The sequence below is a fragment of the Hippopotamus amphibius genome, chromosome 16 (assembly GCF_030028045.1).
Source record: "Hippopotamus amphibius kiboko isolate mHipAmp2 chromosome 16, mHipAmp2.hap2, whole genome shotgun sequence".
Lineage (NCBI taxonomy): Eukaryota > Metazoa > Chordata > Mammalia > Artiodactyla > Hippopotamidae > Hippopotamus > Hippopotamus amphibius.
Genome location: NC_080201.1, coordinates 14,351,634 through 14,369,173, shown reverse-complemented (window position 1 = coordinate 14,369,173; position 17,540 = coordinate 14,351,634). Strand labels below are relative to the sequence as shown.

The following is a 17,540-nucleotide window of genomic DNA, read 5'->3' as shown; positions in this document are numbered from 1 at the left end:
CAAATGGTTATGATTAGGGCTGCCAGGGAGGACGGCAATCAGAGTTACTTGTATTATTATTTTATTACTAATAATAACCAACGTTTTCATGGTCTTTACCATTTACAAATGGCTCTCATATGTGTTATATTTTACATAATCACGTTCAATTATTGTTGAGCAAGGTAGAGCTATCATTGGTGAAAGTAAGGAACATAGTTTGGAGAGATGACAAATGAAAAGACATGTTGAGGAAAAAAAGATAGGAGCTGGGTGGGAAAGGAGCTTAAAACACACTGGGGACAGTGGTCTAAAGCATGCCTTCTCAGTGGAGGTGAGAGTTACCAAGGGGGTGAAAATCAGTTTTGGGGGAGGGGCAAAAAAAAAGAGTAGATATTAAGGTGGTTTGTGACCCTCCAGAGGGCCACCATACAAAAACAGACATGCAGTGTATTTGTGGTATTAACATTTCATGGCAGGGGTGCAATTAGGGAAAAAATGTCTAAAAGGCTTGTTGGGAGGGGTGAGGAACTGTGATGTAAACCCTGTGGTGCCTGTGGCACTTTCTGACATTTGTCAATGATTCTTCTGTTCCCAGACGTGTTAGACAACTCATTTGTCTAGCACAGTGTCTGCTTCTGGCTTCATTTGTCTGCCCATCTTCCTCAAGGCCCTAAATGACCATGTTTTGCCCCTTTAAACTCTTCAAGCTACAGCTAACTGAATTAGGGTGGATGCAAGCGAAGAGCAGTTAACGCATAGATTGGCCAGTGAGTGACCGACTGGTCCTGGGAAGCCTGGCTGCACTCACTTCCTCTTGTCAGACTTCTGTGGTGCTGCTCTGTATTGTCATGATGTCTCCTCCACTTCTCCCTTTGAGATGACTTGAGTGGAGATCAAAAGAGCCCAGGTTATGCTACCAGTTGGGTGACCCCAGTCAATACGCTTGGCTTGGTGGTGTACCATTTGAGTGAGATTGAATGTAACTGAATGAAGATGGACAAGAAATTTATTTGAATCATCAGCTTTTTGTCCATCATATATTAATCATATGCTAGTTAAGGGCTTTCCTGCACATTGTAGGTTTAGCAGCATTCCAGGCCCCTCCCCACTAGGTGCCAGAAATACCACCTCCTGCAAAGTGTGACAAACAAAAATGACTTTAGGCATTGCCAGATGTCCCCTGGGGGGCAAAGTCACCTCTGGTTGAGAACTACTGATGTTGAGAAACTAGAATATCAGAAAATTATCAGTCTCCTAATGGTATCATTATGATCAGAAATGCCATAAAAAGTTTGCGATCTGATGTTACACACCACCTTAATAAGGATGTTACCAGAAATTATGGAAGACAGTCCTTAAGACCAGCGTTGTTACCAAGATACTCACAGCTAACAATAGTGAGCACCAGATGCTTTCTAAGCACATTCCATATATTAACTTATTAACTCTCCTGGCAACTCCAAGCAAGTCAGTGCTGCTGTTATTCTACCCAACCTACAGGTAAAGGAACTGAGACGTGAGATGCTAAGGGACTTGCTGAGGTCACCCAACTGGTAACAGCAAAGTCACCCGGGCAACCCAGTTCTAAAGCCCACGTGCTTATGAGCATATAACCTCTCGGTCATACTGTCCTTTCTGTAACATCTGTACTTTTTTATCCTTTGCAACACTCAGCATAGTACCAGGCACATAACAGGTTCTCACTAGACCCTTACTGACTCTGTTCATATTGACATTGGCATTTACTTGGGCACTTTGTCCCAGATCTCTGCTTCACAAATGTCTCTACTCAAATATCACTTTATCAGCAAAGATATCCTTTATTGCCCTCTTTAAAACATCACCCTCCTTCACTTCCCAGCCCTTTACCCAGCTTTATTTTTCCCCATACTACTTATCGTCATCTGACATATATTTATTGTTTGTTCCTCCACTCCCCAAGAGACTAAAGTACATGCTTCATGAAAGAAGGTGCTTTGCCTACTGTGTTTGCTGCTGTATCCATAGCACCTGGAACATTCTTTGGCATGCAGTAGATGTCCATTAAATGTATGGAATGAATGAAGAAATCCTTTTAACTTAATGCTGTATTCAATCTCCTTGCTCTGGTTATTTGTCCTTACTCTTTCCTCAATACTGCAATTAAAAAATGATCTTTCTCTGAATGACCAGGAACATTTATGCAGAAGAGGGGCATAGCCCTCTATAGAAATGCTAGGGTTTTGGGGGTCCCCAACGAATGTCTACCAGAGGTTTACTGTTAACGGCCTATGTTACTCACATATGTTTATTTTTAATTTTGCTTTGCTGGTCTGTGAAAGTAATTCAATAGAGTCATTATAATATGCATACTCAGGGAAATTAATTTATATTTACATAGTAAAATTATAAACTTTTTCTAAGAAACATTACAGACAATTCAGTGGCAGATTTTTGCACAAAAATAATCAGACATTGATTCTACCTTCTCATCTCTCCCTTATATAACTACTGTTCATAAGCTGAAAAGAATATAGTTTCAATTAAAAGTTATTAAAAGCTTAGCAACTGCTCTCATTATATAGAAAATGAAGCTACATAGTAACACAGTTAAATTACAGTCTGACTTAGGACTTGGAATATAGGAAATTTAAAGCTCTTTTAAAGTAGATCTTAAATAAGATCCTGAAATTTCCACGTGGCTAGTCTCTTTCCTTGTCTTGGGATGGGTGACTCTTTTGGAGATGAAAAAGCAAGCAGCTGTGTACTCCAGCATCCCACAGAGATGGTTCCCAAGGAAGCTGCTAACTTTAAGACAATTCAGGTAGAAGCTGGAATTTCCGAGGGGAAATCAGAGATTGGTGAGTCTGTCACTGTCTCTCCCCCTCACTGGCCCTCTTCACTCTGTTTGCACCATCACCTACTGCCCTGGCCTTATTTTCAACACTGGGGAAATTTTCATAGTTTTGGAAGGTTTGTAGAGGCAAGAAGCATTTGCCTGGGAGGTTTTAGGCTCTCGAGGAGAGTCTGGAGTGGCTTGGGTTTAGATATTAAAATAAATTCACTCCTTTAAAGCCCATATAAATTAGCTACAAAGACCCAGCTGGCAAAGGTACCCACTCAAGCATCTCAGGTGGTGGCACAGCCCAAGAGCTACTCGGCAGAATGGAGTAGAATTCCCATCTGACATTGAGGGAGCTTTATGAAGTGAGGACCATGTCAAAAGTGGGTGTGGGAACAAAAGGAAAGATGAAATGATGGTATATCTCAGATTTGAACAAAGTGAAATGTTTAAAAAGTCAAGACTCAGAGGTTCATGGAGTTCCTGACATACATAGACCTTCTTCCTATTCTTTCCAACCTGAGGACAGCACCTGTATCAGGAGTAAGTGCTTAGATACTCACCATGGGCTGAAAAGTCACCTGTCTTGGAGCAAGAAAGGCAAAGAATGCCACTGCCCAGGGTAGGTGTACCATTGTCAGGCTGGCTGTGGAAGAGTCACACAGAGTCACTTGATAAACATACAGAATCCCAGCCTCTCCTGGGAGATTCCAGTTCCAGCAGATCTGAGGTAGGGCATGGCAAAACACATCTTTAACACGTGATTCTGATACCCAACTAGATGTGGGGAATCCTGCAAAGATTGGGAGAAACAACTTTTCTTGTTCGGGGAGGTGACCAGGAAGAGCTGAATAGCACCAATCGTATTATAACTGAGATCTCTGGCTGAGGTATGAGATGGAAAGAACTCTAGAACTCTAGAGCGATGCATCTGGTACTATTACAGCTTACACCTCACACAAGAAAGGGCTTAGCTGCTGGCTATGTCTACTTCCTACAAATTCTTAAGAGGGCAGTGTATCGATCAGTATTGATCAGTTTAGACTTAGTCCATCATCTGAACCAAACACTGTCTTAACAAATTTTTCTATGTGTGGGTGATAGATAATAACAAAAGTATTTTTAAAAAATCTGTGAAGTTGAGAATATATATTTATAAATATATGTATAATTGAATCACTTTGCTGTACACCTGAAACTAACACAACATTGTAAATCAACTATATTTCAATAAAAAAATTTTTTAATTAAAAAATAAAATATTCCAGTAAAAAAAACCTATAAAGATGATTAGGCTCTTAGTTAGGATCCCATAAGAATGAGCACTTACTACTAAGTAATTAGAAAGCATAAAAATGTACACTCCAAACAGAATCTTATTTTGGAATTTTAGTGTTAACAGATGGCAGCTTCACAGGTTAAAGTAGGAAAACACCGAGGGGAACTGATGTCCAAATTGGACCCAGCCATCCCATGAACTTTAAAGCTTCTTCTGTTGTGCAGAGAGTTTGTTCCGTATTTGTGGTCATCGGTAGCTTTGATGGCCAAGCTCACGGGTAAGCGTCCAACCCTATTCCCTGTTCTCTTTTTGAATCCAGTGGGAGCTCTGAGGGCTCAGAGTTCACATCCCTATTGAATGTGTGGGTGGGCTCTTTGGTGGAAGACCCACTTCCCTGGTTTTCCCTGTCTCTCTCCTTTCCCATTGGGCAAGATGTGGACAGAGGAGTTTATGGATTTACTCCAGTGATACTGCATGGTGCCACATAGGACCCAGGCCACAAAGTCTCTGAGGTATATGTAGATAAGAAGGCCAAGAAGAGAATAAAGGCATTACTTCTGTTTTGTTGGTGGAATATGCCACTCACATAAGGTTCCCAAGTCCCTTCTCTAGATATGAGCAGGGACATGAAGATTTCTCGACTTGAACATCTTTGGGCACAACGCATACTCACGCTTACACTGATAACCACGGTCAAGGCTCAGAAGCAGCCTTCAGTTAACGTGGCCGAAGCCCGTGCCGGTGGAGACAGAGCCTCCTCAGCCCTCTTGGTAGACTTGCTCGTAGGGGCTCCAGGTAGACAGAAGATCCAGGGACAGGTTTTTCTGCTCTTGCTCAGATGTGACAAGGTGATAACCCAATAGATTCATGGTATTCCTGCAGATGCTCTGAAGTCGAGAAACCTTTTCATAAGGCAAGGACCAGCGCCAGGCCTGAGAGACATTGAGGGCATTCCTGGCATTTGTGTGGAAGGCGTGCTGACCCGTGCCCTTGCCTCGGGTGATGTTGTGCACCCAGGTCTGGAGCTGGGGCAAGAATTTCAACCCCGCATATTCATACATTCGAGCAGTCTGGGCCAGGGGGTCCCGGACCAAGTCCTCATAGCGCATGAGCAGGTAGCGCTGCTGCAGGGCTTTGGGCAAGGACTGCACAGCCTTGTAGATCTCCAGCTGGCTTTGGCAGATGACTTTCATCGCATAGTAGGGTTGATCCTCCTTCTTGAGTGTCTGCTGATGCTGCGCCATCACAATGTGGCTGTCAATCATGAGTTCCGTCGTGGTGCGTTCTCGGGAACGGAACACTGCGCGGGGGTCCCGGACCAGATGCACAATGTGCAGATTGAGGGAAGGGTCTCTCAGCAGCGGGTAGAGCACCTGCAGGTTGAGGAAGCGCACCTCCTTGAGCACTACATGGCTATAAGTACGGCAGGCCTTTTCCACCACCTCAAAGGGCTGTTGTTTGCACAGAAGCCTGCAGTGAGCCTGGGGTATGATCTTATCTCGAGGGAAGATGTTGCAGGCAGGTGGGGAACACAGGGCCCGGCTGCCTTCCCACTGGAAGAGGCTGGACTGTTTTCGCGGGCCAGGTTTCATGTAGGCATCAAAGACACTCATGTCACACAGAAAGACAGCCCGTATCAGATCCCGCACTGCCATATGCAGCCTCTGGGCGGTGCTTTGTGTGAAGGTCATCCAGACGTGCCATGCGGGCTCCATCAGGTAGAAAACATCTGGGTGCTGTCCAAAAAGCTGCCCTACAAAAGAAGAGCCAGAGCGCCACGAAGACAGGACCAGCACATGCATGTGTGTGGGCTTGGGTTCCTCCTTCACCTGCAGGGAGTTGAAGTTGTGGAAGTACAGAAGGATGAATAGAACAAAGATAGCCATCTGGGAAGCCACGAACAGCAGTGGCTTCATTTTTCTGGGCAGTATCATGCTGAAGTGGAAGACCTTCGAGGAACAAGCAGAGGGGCTATGTTAGGCTACTGATTTGGTGTCTGACTTCCATCCCCTTTCTAGCCAAAGCTACCTTTTCCCTGACCCTCAAGGGGCAATGTAGAATGCCGAAGCCTTCTTACAACAAATGGCACAAATCCTTTCCCAAATCAATTCCCGTCCCTTGCAGTTAGTATGTCAATAAGTTCTATTTATTGTAGGCTCTTTCTCCCTCCCGGTACTTCTTGTCCTTTGAGCTACCAGAAATGCGTGAACTCAGCCATGTTTCATGAATATAGGGAAACAGGTCCACCCTGGCACCCTGGTGACACACATCTTCACACAGGCCATGTAGGCAAAGCTTAACCGCAGTCTGACCCAAGTTAGGTTGATTCCTTCTGAAACTAAGGGAGATAAGCTGACTTGTGAGGAACTGCCCTGAGGCTGTTGCCCATCCACCCACCCTTATCTTGAGGGAGATTGCCAAGGCCATTTCTCACAACTCTCCTTCTTCTCACTTAAACACAGGACTTTCAATACCCTAAGGGATTTGGCTGCAGGCAGTAAAACTGCTTGGCTTTAGTTTGGAGTTATTTCCCCTGTGGCAGAGCTAAGTGCCCATGGCATCTATTGCCTGGTTCCCTCTGATTTGGTCTCATCCTGTGGGATTAGGAACATAAGGAGCTGACCCAATGCTGACCTCGTGTCTGTGTAGGTAATAAACTATCTGAATCTATTTGGGTTGAATCGTTGTTGCCTTAACAGCCAACTCTATAAAACTGTGGCAAGCCAACCTAAGAGCTGCAGTAGCGATGCTGTGGCCTGTTAGCCACAGTGCTGCTGTTTGGGGGAATGCTCCACCACTTGACACAACTTAGTAAGCTGGGCATGTTGTGTACTGCCCAAGCCTAGGGAATGCCACTTCATCAAGAATTTAAGATATTACTTTAAAATGTCTGATAGGTGACAAAGTATCTTGGTTCAACAAAATAAATACATTAGGATGGTGAGATGTTAAATAGCTAGAGTTGCAGTTGTTAGATGTTAAATATCTAGAGAAAGGAATTTCACTTTGTAATTCACACTAAGGCTCAAACAGACTGGTGGCAACCCTGAACTTATTCCTTTCACACCAGAGCTTTGTGTGAAAAGACTACAGTTGCCAGTGCCATGCTAGGATATTATTCCAAGGGGAATCTTAACTCTCTTTAAGGGTTGAGATGACTCTGGATCATTTTGGGTGACTTCCTGGCATAAATAACTTTTGAGAGATATAACAGATATTTCACAGAGTGTAGAATGTTAACAGTAGCAAGGTGCTAATTTGCATATCACTCTATACTCAAGAAATTCTTCCTTCAAGCTTTAATAAAGAAGAGAAAATATGTTTCTAGACAGTCATTGCAGCTGGATTTAGGATATGCTATTTTCCTGGTGATAGCTATTCAAAACTTTAAAAAAAATCAGTGATGAGACCTAATAGTCACATGGTTCAAATTGTTTTTAAGAGTATCATTATCATGGACATTAAATCCACAGACTCAGGATTTAAAAGAAGGCTTCCTAAGATTCTGCAGGCAGGAAGAGAACAAGGGGAGTACTTGCCAGCCTGTAGCCTAGCCTGTCACCCTCCAGGTCTTTAACATATTGAATGACAGGTGAGGGGAAATCCTATGACAACAGTTATATCTCTGGGGGAGGCCTACAGTCATAAATTAGAAAACTTCTAGAGCTATTTGTAAATAGGGGTAATGACATACTTTTTAAAGGGGTCACAGTATTTTTCTAGGGTAAAGAACACCTAAGAAGTTTACCAGCTGTTGAATCAATAATCTCTTCTCTATTGACTAACAGCTAGCATTTATCTATGAGCTGGTGTTTTATCATCACTCTACAGTGAAATAGATACTTCCAACCTGTCTTCCATCTGCCCATTTCCCAGCTTGCCCCCAAATAGCAATTGGGTTCATTTTTTAATGTGTCCTTTCAGTTGCTTTATGCATACACAAGAAAATTCAAATGTATATGTATTCTTAATTTTTCCCCTTTTTATAACACAAAAAGTTGCAAGATATCCACACTGTGCTGCACCTTGCTTTGCTAACTTAACAACGTGCCCTGGAGAGCTTTCCATGGCAGTACATAAAGCGTTTCCTCATTCCTTTTTACCACTACATAGAATTTTATTATATATATATAAACCACGATTTATTTAACCAGTGTCCTCATTGATGAGCTTTTGGGTTTTGCCACTTCAAAAATTTTCCACTTCAGAAATTTCAATAATGACCTTTATGTTCATATATCATTATACAAGTATGTAAGCTAAGTCCCCAGAAGTAGGATTGCTGAGTCAGAGTATGGGTATGTGTACCTTTGGTGTCTGTTGTCCAGATAGCCTTCATGATGAGGAAAAATTTGGAGTTCATAGCTTTATGCCTGCTTGCCTTTGTTTGAAAACCCTTTGCATGTAACACCTAGCAACTCCCGCACTCTGTAATCACCTGTAATCTATGAAAACTGAGTAGCCAATCAATTAATCCAATCAATTAATGCCAACTGTAGCCAATCAATTAATGCCAATTGTAGCTATGTGTTTTAAGCTATATAAGGAGAGAATTCACCTAGAACGGTGCCCAGAATTTTGGAACGTTAGCTCGTCTGGGTCCGCAGGCTCAATAAACCTGAGTTCTCCAACCCTCTGAGTGTGGTGCTTGGTTTCTCCTGGGATCGATTTCTGCAACATTCATGCTGGTCATAAACCATTCTCTGTGTCTAAAGCTCCAGAGATTCTAGGGAATAGATTTTAGACGAGGAATTGGGCAGCCAGAGATGTGACTCTTGGAGTTTATAGCTTGCTTCCTGAAGAGGTAGAGTGTGCTTTGCCAGCCCATGGGCTTCCCTTGGAAGTCCCCTAAAGCTTCTGGTAAGTATGTAATGACCTCAGCCAAACCTAGAGTGGCAATAGCCCAGAAACCCCTCTCTTCCACTCATCACAACAGTGCATTTCCTCCATATGTGCCAAAAGATCCAGTGAGGAGTCTCTCTCCTAGATGCCAAAAAAAAAAAAAAAGCACTTTGCTATATGCCAGGAAAATGTCAATGAATGATAATCCCTGTCTTGGCCCTGAAGGTTAGAATAGGACTAGTTAAGATATGTTCCTAGTTCTTTTAAAATTGAGCCCAAGAGGAAATGGTTAGAAACTAAGCCATTTTTGATATGGCTCAAGAATATCCACTCCCCAGCCCGCTAAGTATTGAGGAAATGAGTAGCAGGAGATCTCCCAAAGGAGTATGAGTATGAGGAAAAGTTTGGAACAAAGATAGGAAACGATGGAGCAAAAGAGAGAGGAAAGAACTTGACCTGTATACAATTATTATAAGGATAGAATTTTATATGCAGGGCCTATAATCAGCTCAGGAAAGAGCTACTATTTCCCAGGGGCTAGCAACATAGACCTTTCAAAAGGACACCCTCCCTCCCCCTGTCTGGCTTTGGGCCAGCTCAGTGTCCTGAGCGGGCTAGCATGCTCTGAGCCCTCCTTGCCTGCCGAAAGCTCCTGGCCTTATGCCCATTCACTCCCAGAGATGGAGCCTGGGAGACCAATTAAAGCCCAGTTGTCTCCGGGCTTTAATTGACCACAGTTCTCAAGAATTCCCAAGGAAACCCTCTGACTTCTTTCTCTGCTTTTTCTTTCCATGAGCTATTTCCCTGGTCAGAAGGAACGTATGCTTTTGTAAAGTGAATCCCATCTCATCACTGGGATATAGACACAAGCTGGATCTAAGTAGCCCATGATGAGGCCAATGAGAATGGCCAGGGGACGCTTTGGGTGTGTCTCAGGGAAAGCTCATCTTTGCAGTCACTGGAATCAGTGGTAGAGGCAGCTCCAGAAAGAAAAGGAAACTCAAGGCTTTTCATGGCAATCTCCTATATTCTAGCCATCACTTCTCCCCAGCTGTCCTATACTAACCTCATCTGTAGTCCTTGCGGTGGGGAAGCACTTATGAGAAGTCTGTGATATGACTTCCATCTCAGAGTCCCTGGTCCACCTCCTTGAATGTTCTTTTCTGGCTATCTGATTGCATGCTTGAACCCTGCCTTCTCTGTTACCTAGTCCTGAATCTGCCCGGGTCCAGCCTGGTCTTGATAGTAAGTGGCCTCTCTCTTCCGCCTCTCATTTCTCCCCCTCCTCTCTCCTCCTCATCCACTGCTGCCAAAGTCTATCTTTTTAAAGCACAAGCCTACCACTCACCCTCTTAAGATCCTTCAGTAACTTTCTGACACATACAAGATTAAATCCTCAATTCTCATGCCCGGGGCCCTTCATAATCTGATCTTTGAACTCCTGCTGTTTTCTTCCCTTTCAGCACCTTAGGTTCCAGATTTTACTTCTAGTTCTTCCCAACTTACCCTGTTATTTAGAAGCCCTGAGACATTTGCAAGACAACCACTCTTTCCTCAAGATTCTACACGTGTCAATTTTCTCCCTGAAAGTTACCTCACTTCCTTCCAAGATTTAGTTTTTCCCCAAACTTTCCATTCACATCCATCACTCTGCAGTAAACAGCTGTAGATGAACGTCTCTCTCACTGGGTTGCTGTTACTTAAGGGTGAAGGCTATGTTTTATCTTCTTTACAGGCACATAAAACGTGTAACTGATTAGGGCTCATTAAACACTTATTGAATAAATAGTCGAGTATGGGAAGAGGCCTAGTCATTGCTAGAAAGCAGATACCCGAATGAGATCCATGGAGAAACTGAAGCTTTTCTTTTTCTAAAATGCACATAGATGTCTCTTTAGTACCAGTTACTAAAATTTAGGTGATTTTCATTGAGCACAAAACCAATACTATCGCAATTGCATAGAGCAAGATATTAAATCAGAAGCATAGTTTAGAAGCAGTATGGCACAGTGAACCTCATTCTGAAAAACAATTTCTATACTGAGCATGTATTAATTAGAACTGGGGCGGGGGGGGGAGTGCGAGGAGGGAACCATGAACATTATTTTTTTCAATATTTACTAGTAAGAAATAAAAGCCCCATTGCAGGGCAACAGACTACTGACAAAACTTCCCTTGCTCAGTTAGAAAAAGGAGAAAAATGGGGAAAAAAAACACAGTACAACCTGTCATCTCCACCAAAAAGACTAATTTAAAACATGTTGCCCCAATGATGGGTGAGTGCTATCATCTTGGCACACAAAGGACAGTCCATCATTGAAAGTCATGGGAGCTTTCAGAGATAGGATCAAGATGGCAGAGTAGGAGGATGTGCGCTCACTCCCTCTTGCAGGAGCACCGGAATTACAACTAACTGCTGAACAATCATGGACAAAAAGACACTGGAACTCACCAAAAAAGACACCCCACATCCAGAGACAAAGGAGAAGCCGCAATGAGACGGTAGGAGGGGCACAATCATGTTAAAATCAAATCCCATAGATGATGGGTGGGTGACTCACAAACTGGAGAACAGTTATACCACAGAAGTCCACCCACTAAAGTGAGGGTTCTGAGCCCCATGTCAGGCTTCCCAACCTGGGAGTCCAGCAACAGGAGGAGGAATCCCCAGAAAATCAGACTTTGAAAGCCAGTGGGATTTGATTGCAGGACCTCCACAGGACTGGGGGAAATAGAGACTCCACTCTTGGAGGGCACACAAAAAAGTGTGCTCACCAGGACCCAGGGGAAAGGAGCAGTGACCCCATAGGAGACTGAACGAGACCTGCCTGCTGGTGTTGGAGGGCTACCTGCAGAGGTGGGGGGTAGCTGTGGCTCACTGAGGAAACAGGGGCACTGGTGGCAGGGGTTCTGGGAAGTGCTCATTGGTGTGAGCCCTCCCAGAGTCTGCCATTAGCCCCACCAGAGAGCCTGTAAGCTCCAGTGCTGGGTCACCTCAGGCCAAACAACCAACAAGGTGGGAACAGAGCCCCACCCACTGGCAGACAAGCAGATTAAAGTGTCACTGAGCTCTGCCCACCAAATCAGATTAAAGTCTTAGCGCTGCCCACCCAGCCCTACCCACCATCAGTCCCTCCCATCAGGAAGCACCCAGGAGCCTCCTAGGTAGCTACCTCCACAAGAGGGCAGATAGCAGTATCAAGCAGTATGAGCAGTATTTTGTCTTGTGGAACTGAAAACCACAGCCACAGAAAGATAGAGAAAATGAAAAAGCAGAGGACTTTGTACCAGAGGAAGGGACAGGATAAAACCCCAGAAAAACAACTAAATGAAGAGGAGATAGGCACCCTTGCAGAAAAAGAATTCAGAATAATGATGGTGAAGATGATCCAGGACTTTGAAAAAAGACTGGGTACAAAGATCGAAAAGTTTACCAAAGAAGAATTAAAGAACAAACAAACAGAAATATGCAACACAATAACTGAAATGAAAAATACACTAGAAGGAACCAAGAGCAGATTAACTGAGGCAGAAGGGCGAATAAGTGACCTGGAAGACAGAATGGTGATAATCACTGATGTGGAAAAGAATAAAGAAAAAAGAATGAAAAGGACTGAAGACAGCCTAAGATACCTCTGGGACAATGTTAAATGCACCAACATTCGCATTATAGGGGTCCCAGAAGGAGAAGAGAGAAAGAAAGGACCTGAGAAAATATTGGAAGAGATTATAGTTGAAAACTTCCCTAACATGGGAAAGGAAACAGCTACCCCAGTCCAGGAAGCGCAGAGAGTCCCAGGCAGGATAAACCCAAGGAGAAACATGCCAAGACACAGAGTAGTCAAACTGACAAAAATTAAAGACAGAGAAAAGTTATTAAAAGCAACAAGGGAAAAATGACAAATAACATACAAGAAAACTCCCATAAGGGTAACACCCGATTTCTCAGCAGAAACTCTGCAAGCCAGAAGGGAGTGGCATGATATATTTAAAGTGATGACAGGGAAGAACCTACAACCAAGAATACTCTACCCAGCAAGGATCTAATTTAGATTCGACGGAGAAATCAAAAGCTTTACAGACAAGCAGCAGCTAAGAGAATTCAGCACCACCAAACCAGCCCTACAACAAATGCTAAAGGAACTTCTCTAAGCAGGAAACATAAGAGAAGAAAAGCACCTACAAAAACAAAAACAAAACAATTAAGAAAATGGTAATAGAAACATACATATCGATAATTACCCTGAATGTAAATGGACTAAATCCACCAACCAGAAGACACAGACTGGCTGAATGGATACAAAAACAAGATCCATATATATGCTGTCTACAAGAGACCCACTTCAGACCTAGGCACACATACAGACGGAAAGTGGGGGGGAGGGGAAGAGATATTCCATGCAAATGAAAATCAAAAGAAAGCTGGAGTTGAGGGGTGGGGGGAGAAGGGGAAGCTGAGACGAAGTGAGAGAGTAGCACAGACATATATATACTACCAACTGTAAAATAGATAGCCAGTGGGAAGTTGCTATATAACAAAGGGAGTTCAACTCGAGGATGGATGATGCCTTAGAGGACTGGGATGGGGAGGGTGGGGGGGAGTCGAGGGAGGGAGGGAATACGGGAATATGTGTATAAATACAGAGGATTGAACTTGGTGTACCTCAAAAATAAATAAATAAATAAAAACGTAAAAAAAAAAAAGTAAAGCCTATTAAAATTTATCATTTGTGGGAAATACTATTCTTTGTGCACTATCTGTGGGCATATAGAACAGCATAAACTTTTTGGAGGGTAATTCAGCAATATAAATATATACATTGTTTAAAATGGATTTATTTCTGATTTGGCAATTCTACGAATAAAGCATAAGTAAATAATCATTAAAAAAAAAGAAAGCTGGAGTAGCGATACTCATATCAGATAAAATAGTCTTTAAAATAAAAAATCTTACAAGAGACAAGAAAGGACATTACATAAAGATCAAGGGATCCATCCAAGAAGAGGAGATAACAATTATAAATATATATGCACCCAATATAGGAGCACCTCAATACATAAGGCAAATGCTAACAACTATGAAAGAGGAAATGCAAGGCAGAAATAGAGACACAGGTGTAGAGAACAAACACATGGACACCAAGTGGGGAAAGCGGGGAGGGTTGGGGGGGAATGAATTGGGAGATTGGGATACCAAATTGTACACTCTAAATATATGCTGTTTATTGTCTGTTAATTGTATCTCAATAAAAGTTCTTAAAAAAAAAAAAAGAGAGAGTCATGGGAACTTCAGGATCTTGAAAAACATCTCCAAAGGGTGGTAATGATGTAGCACCTACGTCAGGCACAGGGACCATAAAGCACTAGGATGGAGGACTTCACCCTGATTACAGAGGGCTGAATTATAGATTACCTCCAAATCCATCCCATGTAGGCTTTTAGGAACAAAATGAGGAATTCTGAGGAAAAAACAAACATATATCAATTTAAGAGCCCTGGATTCCAGCCACACTGACACATTTCTAATTTATGTTTCTCAGTGAGATTGTGCCCCCAAAATCAGAAATTAGCGATGGCAGGAGACATTTGCACAGAGAGAGAAGAGAGTTGGATCCGCACATATAGCTGCAGAACCTGGAAACCTGTGAGATAAACATCTGGGCAAAGGTTATCCACATAATAACAAGCTCTAACTAGACTCAGGGGTCTTCGTATTTGCTGTGTCTCCTAGTTAACAGCGACAGTGCCTGGCACCTAGCAGGGGCTCAGGAAACATCTGTTGAATGCATGACTGAATGAACAAACATTTGTAGAGTGCCTTTATTGTTTGAGGTGTCCTCACTGACCTGGGTAAGGAAAGCAGGACAAGATATTTTTATTTTGCACATGTAAAAGTTTTTCAGGACTACCCTGGTGGCACAGGGGTTAAAAATCTGCCTGCCAATGCCAGGGACATGGGTTTGAGTCCTGGTCCGGGAAGATCCCACATGCTGCAGAGCAGCTAAGCCCGTGTGCCACAACTACTGAAGCCCTTGCACCTAGAGCCCATGCTCTGTAACAAGAGAAGCCACCGCACTGAGAAGCCCACGCACCACAACAAAGAGTAGCCCCCGATCACCATGACTAGAGAAAGCCTGTGCACAGCAGTGAAGACCCAATGCAGCCATAAATAAATAAATAAATAAATAATAAAATTAATAAATTTAAAATTAAAAGTTAAAAAATAAAAGTATTTCACTTCCAATTAGAAGTTCCAGACTTGGGCTTCCTAGGTGGCGCAGTGGTTAAGAATCCGCCTGCCAATGCAGAGGTCACGGGTTCGATCCCAGCTCCAGGAAGATCCCACATGCCGCGGAGCAACGAAGCCCGTGTGCCCAAAAAAAAAAAAAAAAAAGAAGTTCCAGACTTGTCCACAGCCTTACAAGATAGAAGTCTCTTCTACCTTGTCTGACTCACTGGCCTCATAATTGAATCTTATTTTACATCTGAATGGTGCTCCACAGCTTTGAAAGCCCTTTTAGCCACAGTAATGACAGCAGTCCGGTTAAATATATAGAACAGTGATGGGCCAAACCTCCATGTTTCAGAATAAGTGAACTTTAATTAATTGACTCAATGATAGAACTAGCCCTGCCTGATCAGACCCCGATCTTTTGGGTCGCAGGTTTGAGAATTCAGTTATCACACTAAACCTCGACTGAGCTAGGGAAAAATCTGTAGCTCCCAGCACTTCCAGTCCCCATTCCCCAGCACCTGAGCAGAGGAGAAGCTGCAGGAAGTACGCAGACTTGAAGTCTGAGGCCAGCGTCTGACTAAGACGCTACAGGGGGACCCGCTACAAAACATACATCAGAATAGCCCTACTAACATTTTAGGCTCTTTCGGAATCTTTTAAGGATAGAGCTGGGTGGGGATAGGGGAGCTGCTGGGAGCCAACTTGTGCTTTTGTGGAAAGATTATCCAGGTGATTCTGATTCAGCCCCCCTCCAATACCTCCCCTCTGCCAAAATTCCCAGCTTAGTTGCCCCAGGTTATCTGACAGTCCGCTCCAAGAACCTGGGAATAACGGCCCTGCTTTGGAGGTATACACAGAGAAAATTCTCTCCTTACCTTGTTAGTGGCTGAGGCTTCCCCACTGCTCTAAAGGCTCACTGCTAGCCAAGTTGTGCAGCTTTTCTCCTCTGACTCACCAACTCTCCTCTCAGCTTCCTCCTCCTCCTCTTTGCATCTTGCATAACCATCCCCACTCAGAGCAAATTCCACTGCCTTCTTCCTCCAGCAAAAAATTACCCGCCTTCTAAGACAGATTACAGAAAGCACTCGCTACCAGGGGAACTTGATATTAGCAGCTTTAACTCTGAGAGATTCAAGGAGTGGGGAGACTCTGCTTGAATGGACTGGGCCAGGAGGAGCAAAGGAGGAAGCATTCTCTCCCACAACTGGGAGGTGATCCTGGAATGTAGATCCTGGTGAAGTCATCAGAATAGGTTAACTCCCTTAGGGCAAAGTGGAAAAAGAAAAGGGACCCCAGAAGTAGATGAGGTTGATAGGAAAATCACAGGTTAGTGACAGCCAAAATGGGCACCATGTGAAAACTTACTCTTATCTCTGTTGCAAAAAGAGGAGAAAACTTGGTAGCTGTTTCTGGACTGCACCTTCCTGCTCTCTCCACTGAATTTAGGGAGATAACTTTTTTGGCCTCTGTGTCTTTTTCAACATCTTTACCCTTCTTGCAGGAGGTAGTAACTAGATGTACTACCTAGATGTAATACCTCATCATATGGGAGGACGTATTGGCGTTCAGTTGGGGTACAGAAAAGAAATTTCCCCCTCAAGAAAAAAAGAAACAAGTCATCATGAAATATTATAGTTTCTTACTAGCTGTGTGTACTTGGGCAAATCACGCAACTACTCTGAGCTACTTTATATGATTGTTGCGAGTGTAAAACAGGTGAATTTATTTTTATTAAGAGAAATAGTTATTTTCATTCCCTCTTTTTTTTATTATTTATTTATTTATTTAATTTTTGGCTGATCTGGGTCTTCCTTGCTGCGCACAGTCTCTAATTGTGGCAAGCGGGGGCTACTCTGTTGCAATGTGCGGGCTTCTCATTGCGGTGGCTTCTCTTGTTGCAGAGCACAGGCTCTAGGTGCACAGGCTTCAGTAGTTGCAGGTGTGTGAGCTCAGTAGTTGTGGTACACGGGCTTAGTTGCTCTGTGGCATGTGGGATCTTCCCAGACCAGGGATCAAACCCATGTCACCTGCACTGGCAGGCAGATTCTTAACCCCTGTGCCACCAGGGAAGTCCCAAAACAGGTGAATTAAAAAAAAAATTTTTTTTTTAATTGACGTATACTTGATTTACAATGTTGTGCCAATCTCTGCTCTACAGCAAAGTGACTCAGTTTAGATGAATATTTTTATTCAATTAACTCAAACTTAAAAAGCTCAGTCACCCAAGTTATTAAATAAATTAATGTAAATTAATTTATTAGTTAATTACAAATAATTAAATTTATTAAATAAATTGAATAAAAAAATTTTTTAAAGCAGGACCCCCACCCCCTACCCCAGTGTGTAGGAACCATAGACATTTTTCTCTGAAAGGGGTTGCG

The 17,540-nt window shown here is 43.1% G+C and overlaps 1 protein-coding gene across 1 annotated transcript; it reads right to left on the bottom strand.

Moving 5' to 3' along the window:
* Positions 1–4,179: 4,179 nt before the first annotated feature.
* CHST4 (carbohydrate sulfotransferase 4) lies at positions 4,180–16,211 on the bottom strand. The gene is made up of 2 exons (XM_057712784.1): positions 16,035–16,211; positions 4,180–6,017 (listed from the first exon to the last, which is right to left on the bottom strand). The coding sequence occupies exon 2, from the start codon at positions 6,014–6,016 to the stop codon at positions 4,841–4,843; it is 1,176 nt and encodes a 391-aa protein (XP_057568767.1). The 5' UTR covers position 6,017; positions 16,035–16,211; the 3' UTR covers positions 4,180–4,840.
* Between the last annotated feature and the right edge of the window lie 1,329 nt (positions 16,212–17,540).

Excerpts from the sequence above, each read along its gene's own strand:
- CHST4 (XM_057712784.1), bottom strand. The coding sequence starts at position 6,016 with ATGATACTGCCCAGAAAAATGAAGCCACTGCTGTTCGTGGCTTCCCAG.